Source organism: Mandrillus leucophaeus, unplaced genomic scaffold (assembly GCF_000951045.1).
Source record: "Mandrillus leucophaeus isolate KB7577 unplaced genomic scaffold, Mleu.le_1.0 Scaffold577, whole genome shotgun sequence".
Taxonomy (NCBI): Eukaryota; Metazoa; Chordata; class Mammalia; order Primates; family Cercopithecidae; genus Mandrillus; species Mandrillus leucophaeus.
Window position 1 is genome coordinate 1,247,866 of NW_012106219.1, and position 8,407 is coordinate 1,256,272.

The window sequence follows — 8,407 nt, forward strand, 5'->3', positions numbered from 1 at the left end:
AGCACTTTGGGAGGCTGAGGTGGGCAGATCTATTGAAGTCAGGAGTTCGAGACCAGCCTGGCCAACATAGCAAAACCCTGTCTGTACTAAAAATACAAAAATTAGCCGGGCGAGGTGCACACGCCTGTAATCCTAGCTATTCGGTAGACTGAGGCAGGAGAATATCTTGAACCCAAGAGGCGGAGGTTGTAGTCAGCCGAGATTGCGACAATGCACTCCAGTCTGGGCAACAGAGTGAGACTCGTCTCAAAAAAAGAGGAAGGGAGGGAGGGAGGGAGGGAGGAAGGAAGGGAGGAAGGGAGGAAGGAAGGAAGGAAGGAAACAAAACATTAGGCCCAGGAGAATCAGACTGCATTGCACTCCCTGTTCTCAGTTCAGCCCTCGCTCCCAGGGTTTGGACCCAAAAGCCCTCGCTGGCCCAGCAGATGGCGCCGGTGCCCGCAGTGCGCCCCTCCAGGCGCAAAGGGGGCGCTCTCGCCGGGCCTCTTCTTCCTCTCCTGGATGACTCTTCCGCCTTCCGAGCCCGCCTCCTCGCCACGCCCCTGCGTCAGCGCGCTCAGCGCGTGCGCCGGTGGCGGGGCTGTGAGGAAAATGGCTGCGTCTTCGAGTGGTGAGAAGGAGAAAGAGAGGCTGGGAGGCGGCTTGGGAGTGGCAAGTGGTAACAGCACACGAGAGCGGCTGCTGTCTGCGCTTGAGGATTTGGAGGTCCTGTCTAGGTAATGCTGCGAGCCTGAGAGCCGGGCTGGAGCTAGGCCGGGGGACTGACCCCGAAGCCGGCCGGCCCAGCGTTTGTGCTCGTTCTCGGGGTTCGGCGGGGAGGGCCAGCTCGGGAGTTTCGGGTGCACCAGGGTCACGGACGTGGGGTCCGCAGTCTTCCAGCACTCTGGACGGCGGTTTTTCCCGTTAGAGGGAATTTTAGTAATGATAAGAACTCGCGCGGTCTGAGCCCCTTCGTCCGCAGCCAGCCACTTAACATTTATGGAACGCCCCTTGGGTGCCAAGCACTAGGGAGACAGTAGTGCAGGGTAGGCTGAATGCCGGCTGTCGAGAGAGAGACAGATGTGTAAACTGCCTTGAAGCCTGTTTTTATTAGAGCGCTGCGCTGCGGGGTACTGGAGCACAGGGGCTAGGCCCCTTTTCTGGTTGTAATCAGGGCAGGCCTTCTGAAGAAACGGCTGTTTGGGAAGCATGAGCTTGCCAGACTCACTAGGCAGCACAGGTAGATGAAACAGCAAGTGCAAAAAGCCTGGCTTGGTGGAGTTGCAAGTTGTGTATCAGAGATAGGAGATGAAATTAAATGTCATTCTTTATATTCTGTCACCTTTCATGATAAATCTTTCAAGTTGAAGCCTTCCTTGACTCCCTCCCATTGACGTGGATGGTAAATTATCTTGGTTCTACCTCCTAAAGTGTTGCTCACATTTGTCCTCTCGTTCCTACCCCGCTGTTCATAACTACTCTTAAATGCAGCTTCCCAGTTTTAATTGCCTCATGCTTCTGCACTGTATCCTTTTATATTGGCCAAGATCAGTTTTAAAAGGCATGTTATATTACTTTTCTGCAGAAAAATGATATGAAACCTACCTCATTGGTAGATTTGCGTTGTCCAGTGAGGTAAAGTTCAAATTCTTTAGTCAGACTTCCACATCTTCAGTGCCATTCCCAGTCTGCCCCGATTTGGTGAATGATTCACATATCCTTCAGATTCCAGCCCAAATGTCACTTTTTCTGTAGCCGACATTCTTTGACAGCTTTAGAATAAATCTTATCTGTTGTATTTTAAAATATACCTGATATAATCAGCACTTTATCTTTGGTGTAAATTTAGTCCTTGCCATAGTATTGCTACCAAGTTACCAGGTCAGCACAATATTTAATGATGGAAGAAAACCCTAAAACAAATAGACTCCAGAAATTAAATGACTTATGTGTTTGATCCACTGTTTAAAATAAAGTGTATTATGGCCGGGTGTGGTGGCTCACGCCTGTAATCCCAACACTTTGGGAGGCCGAGGCGAGCGGATCATTGGAATTTCTTCACAGAATGAAGCTGCTCTGGTGGTGTGACTGGCTTCCAGAAAAGTCTCATGTGCTCACTCAGACGTAGTTATGTGTACTGATTCTGTGATCTGTGTAATTTGTCAGTCTCTGAATGTAATTTGTGTCTGGCTTGCATTTATGGAAATAAGAAGAAAATTCACGAATGTACCTTACATATTTTTAGGTTGAGCCTCTTGGCTTTAAAAAATAGTGGATTTATAACTTAGGATCTTTTTTTTTTTCTAATAACCTGATTATGTAGCCTTTCAGGATATTTATTACTTTGTAAAATGTAATGCAAGGAGACAGTCTTAAAAAATTGAAACACAGGTTGTAGTCTAAACGTTTTTCTTAACCCGTTTGTAACTCAAAACTCATTGTTCCACAGAATCATGTTGATAGGAGTCTTGAGGTTTCCACACCAGCCTGTTAATTCTGTTTACCTGAAAAGTGTATTACCACTAATAATGTAGGCTCTAACCCCTATGGAAATTTTATTTCTATGGGGAATTGTGGCTGGATTCTAATGCAGTATGCCAGGAATGCACCTGCCTTGTAGCAGGACAGGGCTCTTACTTCCACATCTTTAACCAGAGAGTGAGTATGGGCCTTCCTTTGGCCTCTTTTTCACAAATGGGAAGGACAGAGGTTTCTACCTCGTCTTGGACTGTTACAGAACATGACTAAGTCTTAGAGACTTCTACCTCCCCTCTACTCCTGTGTCAGAGACTTCTACCTCCCCTGTACTCCTGTGCCTATGGCAAGCCTTGTAAAGCCTTCTGTGGACTCATACTCCCAGATTTGCAAGAACAGAGGAAGGCTTATCCCACATCTCCTACCATAGCCCCACTCCAGTCAGCACCACCCCTGCCCCACCTGAAACCAGCTTTTACTTAGACTAGAGGTTCTCAACAGTTTGTGTCTCACTTGTGGCGTACACGAAAAAGTTTACATAACATGCTGTTTTCATACACTGTTGATCCATCAGCAAGTCCTGATAGCTCTACCTCCAAAAGATATCTGAAATCTGTCCATGTTTCTCCCATCACCATTACTAAGTCCTGGAGGCTATGACCTAGTCAAAACCAGTCATTTTTTGCCTGGAACACTACAAAAACCACCTGTTCTGGCCCTTTTACAGTCTATTTACCAAATCGCTCAGCAGTTTAAAAGTATAAATCAGGTCATGCCTTTTCCCTGTTTAAAATGATCCAGTGGCTTTTCATTGAATATGGAATGAAACACTAATCTTTACTGTAACTGTAAGGTCCTACGTAATCTTACCCCTAGCCACCTGGCTGCTATATCCTCACTTTGCTTTCCTCTCCCCAGTGTACCTCCTCAGATCCATCTTTGGGACACTGAACTATCTGTATCTTCTGCTGCACTCTTTCCTCCCAGATCTCTTGACTGACTTCTCTCATTTAATCTGTGTCTTATGTCAAAGCTGTGCCCTTAGGAAGACCTTCTGTGACCACCCTGTTCAAGTAGCCAATCCACTCCCCCAATAGTCTCTAATAAAACGTAGCTTTATTTCCTTGCCAACCCTTATCGCTTTAGTTTTTTTTCTTGTCTTAGTAGTTCTTGTCTCTTGTATTAGAATTTAAGTGCCACTGTTCACTTTGATACCCCGAGTATCTAGAAAGTGCCTGGCACATAATAGGCACTCAATAAGTATTTGATGAATTAGTGAATAAATGAAGACTTTGCATTCTTATATCTATTTTTTTTCATTCATTGATTACTTCATAAATAATGGTATGGGGAAGTAGTAGCGGGAAGGGTTGGGTCCAATTGACATGATCCAGAAAAATAATATAAGGCTAGCTAGAAGGAGGGTGGAAATTTGAAGGTAAAAATAGCATGGTAGCCAGTGAGAAAGTACAAACACTCGGTCTGATCAGAGCAGTGTCAGGTAGCTAGTTAGTTGTGAAACTGCCCCTCCTGCCTAATTTCTCAAAAGTCCCATCTCTCAACAAGTTCGAAACTAATATGTAAACATTAGCTGCTATACATTTTTCCCAATCTTATTTTCCTCATCAGATGCTAATTTTCATATAGGGAAATTGTCATATTTATTAAATGAGCATTCTAAAAGGATATCATTTTATTATGTGTAAGGATCCCTCTTAGATATTTATTTAATATACATAAATATATCCCTATAAAAACATCTATCGCTGATAGATGTTGATTTTAATTTTAAAAATTCAAATAAAGTGGAGAATCATTAAAAAATGGTCCATGCATCCCTTGTTTTATTTTACCTTAAAATATATAAACATATGTTCATTCACTAATCATGTTATGTAAGACAGGAGTCAGAAAACTTTTTCTGCAAAGACCAGATAATAAATACTTTTGGGTTCGTGGGCCATATAGTCTCTGCTATAACAACCCAACTCTGCCTCTGTATTGGGAAAACTGCCATAGACTATTGTGTATTAATGGGCAGACTGTCTTAGGAAAATGTTATTTACAAAAACTGCAGATGTCCTGGATTTGGCCTGTAGATCCCTCGTGTACAAGTTTTTCTTGTATAAATTATTCATAATGCATTGTCTGCAATTTGTAGTTTGATTTCTAGATCAAATCAAAATGAGAACTTAGCCTCTCATCAAGCAGTCTTAGGGTAGACCCTTAGTTTTTATGACTTTTCCCTGGTCCATCCTTTATAGCTGTCCTTTGCAAGCCTCTATGGAGTCTTTCTAAGCATTAGGGTTTTTATAGAAAGAACTCTATTTACAATCATATTTCATTGGCATTTAGGTGATAGCTATTTATATAATGATAGTATTAAGTGGAACTTATTTTATAAATAAGTCTGGTAACCAGCACAACTGAGTCTTGGTGAGCTGAAGTTCACAGTCATAGCGGACTGTAGGGAGTAGCCCCGGGTGTTCAGCATGCTGTGAAAGAGTTTTTGTTGTTGTTGGTTTCTCTTTTAGGGAACTTATAGAAATGCTGGCAATTTCAAGAAACCAGAAGTTGTTACAGGCTGGAGAGGAAAACCAGGTAAGTGGCTTCTTTTTAAATTAATTAATTTCGCTTTGTTTTTAAATAAAAAGACAAAAAAACTTGATTTCTGCAAGTTTCCTATTTATATTTACTTTGAGAACAGGAATATTAGATCCTTTTAAGTTATTAATTGAAACTTTAAAATTGATATTTTCTTTGCATCATTTACTTAAGATAACAGTGTGCTTAAGAAGAATAGTTGCCTAAGGGTTTAGCAGTATTTTATTATTTTTCTCTTACAATTCTAGTTACACTTACGTATTTATTTATTTTTGTCCTTTGAATTAACCAAGAAAGGCTTGTTAGGTGGAGATTACAACAATATTTAGAATCAAAAGTTAATGCTCAAAAACTTACCCTGTATTGTAAGTATAGTTCTCTAATGCAACTTGAACATGAAGGGAAATAAAAGAGCATACAACTCTTACTAGACATTGCCTCATAGGTGTGAAAGTACAGGCAGTTTTTATTTGCTCACCTTTTCTGTGCTTTCTAATTTTCCATGGAGGGTGAACAGACTTGTTTTCCTGATTTCAGAAATTTTCTTTTTTTTTTGACACGGAGTTTCGTTCTGTTGCCCAGGCTGGAGTGCAGTGGCGCAATCTTGGCTCACTGCAAGCTCCGCCTCCTGGGTTCACGCCATTCTCCTACCTCAGCTTCCCAAGTAGCTGGGACTACAGGTGCCCGCCACCAGGCTATTTTTTTTTCTTTTTTCTTTTTGTATTTTTAGTAGAGATGGGGTTTCACCGTGTTAGCCAGGATGGTCTCGATCTCCTGACCTCGTGATCCGCCTGCCTCAGCCTCCCAAAGTGCTGGGATTACAGGTGTGAGCCACTGCAGCTGGCCTCCTGATTCAGAAATTTGTTAGAGGTAAAAGGATACATTTTATGTTATGTTTTTGGCACAATTAATTTTTTCTTTTTTGAGACAAGTTCTCGCTCTGTAGCCCAGGCTAGAGTGCTGTGGCATGATGACTGCTCACTGCAGCTTCAACCTGCTGGACTCAAGCGATCTCCCACTTACCCTCACCAGTACCTGGGACTACAGGCATGCACTATAATGCCATGCTAATTTAAAAGAATTTTTTTTTTTTTTTTGGTAGAGATCTAGTCTCACTGTGTTGCCCAGGCCAGTCTTGAACTGTCTTGAACTCCTGCCCTCAAGCGATCCTCCCCACCTTGGCCTACCAAAGTGCTGGGACTACAGGCATGAGCCACCATAGCTGGCCAAAAAAAATGTTTGAGAGAAAATGAATGGAGAAGATTAACCTTTCTAAAAATGATGTAAAGTAGAAGAGGAGACAGTAATAAATCTTTTGTCTACATCATTATCTTAATTCTATCTTACGACATGTTTAGAGGGCAGGGAAATCTGACAGACTCAATAGAAAAGTGTCAATGAGCCTCAAAAGGGGAGGAGGGGATCCAGATGAGGCCACAAGCTAGGAAAAACAGCTAACCTTAGGGGTAGTAAGGTTTTTGTTTTGTTTTTTCAAAAGAGAAAGAGGCTAGAGATAAATATGTTAATATAAGACTGCTAGTCTCTCAGGTACTCTATTAATACCCATGGGTTTAAATAGGAATTTATACAAAATGTGCAAGAAGCAAAATGCAAGGCTTGACTTTATTTGATAGACACTTATTAAATGCTTGCTATGAGCCAGGCACACAGATTATTCAGAAGGCGATAATTAAGACATATAATCAGCACTGACCTTGCTTGTACTTTCTAAAGAGTAGCAATTCTGTGAATTGTATCTTGTACTTAGTACTGTGGATTCCTATGTAATTTTCATTGAAACTGTTAATATTAGAGAGGGATGTGCCCATTTGAAAATTTTTTAGCCACCATTTTATTTGAATAGTTATAATGTTACATAGAACTTTAGAATTAGGATCTTAACGATGTTCAGTTCAACCTCCTGTGAGACTGAGTTCCAGGGTGAACCGATGAGCTAGAGGTTAATGGTGAGTGGAACCAGAACCTAGGTCTTCTGACTTTAGTTGAATAATTTTTTTCTACTGAACAATAATATCTAAAGAGAATATTTTTTACTCGTGGGTAGTATATAAAGTAGTTCAAACTGTGAAAACTTCTTGAAAGTTGTCATGGAACTAATGTGTACTACTTACCTTAATAATACAGCTTTTACAGAAATGGAAGCCTAGCTTTCTGCTACAATATAGGAGGAATGAGGATTAGAGGTCTATTAAATAAATAGAATATACTTTACTTTTTACAGAAAAAGCTTTCTGTTGTTATTTAAAATACTCAATATTTGGCAGTTTGTAGCTCAGTCTTTTGTCTATTGTATTAGAAGAATTCCGATAAAAATGAGAGGAACTTCATGTCAAAAGGAACTTGAAGAGGCATACCTGTATTTTTTAGTCTTCAACAAATTTTTAAAAATAGTTTTAAAATTGATTCTGAATTTTGACAGCTATTTTCTTTCTAAAGTAGTATTCTCTAGCACAGTAAAGTAAGGGTATTTAGACTAAACTTGCATCTTAATTCTGTACTGGGGTGGTGATCGTAATAACTAGCCTTTGCTGAGCTCTTCCTGTATGTACTTAAAGTGCATTATATCATGAATCCTCACAATACCTTTATGTAATGGCTACTATTAATATTATATTCGTTTTCCAATTAAGAACACAGGCTCAGAGAGGCGGGTAACTTTCCCTATGTCACACAGCTAGCAAATGGAGGACTAGAGATATGAACCACCAGACTTTCTATTTTATGTGTTTTAGCCTTCATGGTTTTTTGCCATATCTGCATACCACTTGTTTATTTACTGTTTTATGAAATCACTGTTTTTTTGTTTTGTTTTGTTTTGTTTTTGTGAGACAGAGTCTCGCTCTGTTAACCCAGGCTGGAGTGCAGTGGCATGATCTAGGTTCACAGCAACCTCCGCCTCCTGGGTTCAAGTGATTCTTCTGCCTCAGCCTCCTGAGTAGTTGGGATTACAGGCGTGTGCCACCACCCCTGGCTAATTTTTGTATTTTTAGTAGAGACGAGGTTTCACCATGTTGGTCAGGCTGGTCTCAGACTCCTGACCTCGTGATCCGCCTACCGCAGCCTCCCAGAGTGCTGGGATTACAGGCATGAGTCACTGTGCTCAGCCATAAGGATAAGCTTTAGAATTGTATCTTCCCTAGGAAATCACTAAACTTGCTCATGTTGCCATATTGTTAGTTCTGAAAGACTAGTTTTATTTTGTTTTGTATGAAAGAATAGCTGAAAAAGTGGAAAAGTTTTATATTTATGTTTCCCAGAATAATCATAGGTAGGCTATTTTTATTTTTAACAAGAATTAGGAATAATATTTTGAAGGTGTTGAAATTTA

General features: G+C 40.8%; 1 protein-coding gene across 1 annotated transcript in view; it reads left to right on the forward strand.

Moving 5' to 3' along the window:
* The first annotated feature begins 536 nt into the window (after positions 1–536).
* The window catches only part of MED4 (mediator complex subunit 4), a 27,632-nt gene continuing 19,761 nt past the window's right edge, over positions 537–8,407 (forward strand). The window contains exons 1-2 of the mRNA XM_011998629.1: positions 537–716; positions 4,989–5,055. Of these exons, the coding sequence (XP_011854019.1) occupies positions 592–716; positions 4,989–5,055 (192 nt within the window). The 5' untranslated portion in view covers positions 537–591. The remainder of the gene's footprint in view (positions 717–4,988; positions 5,056–8,407) is intronic.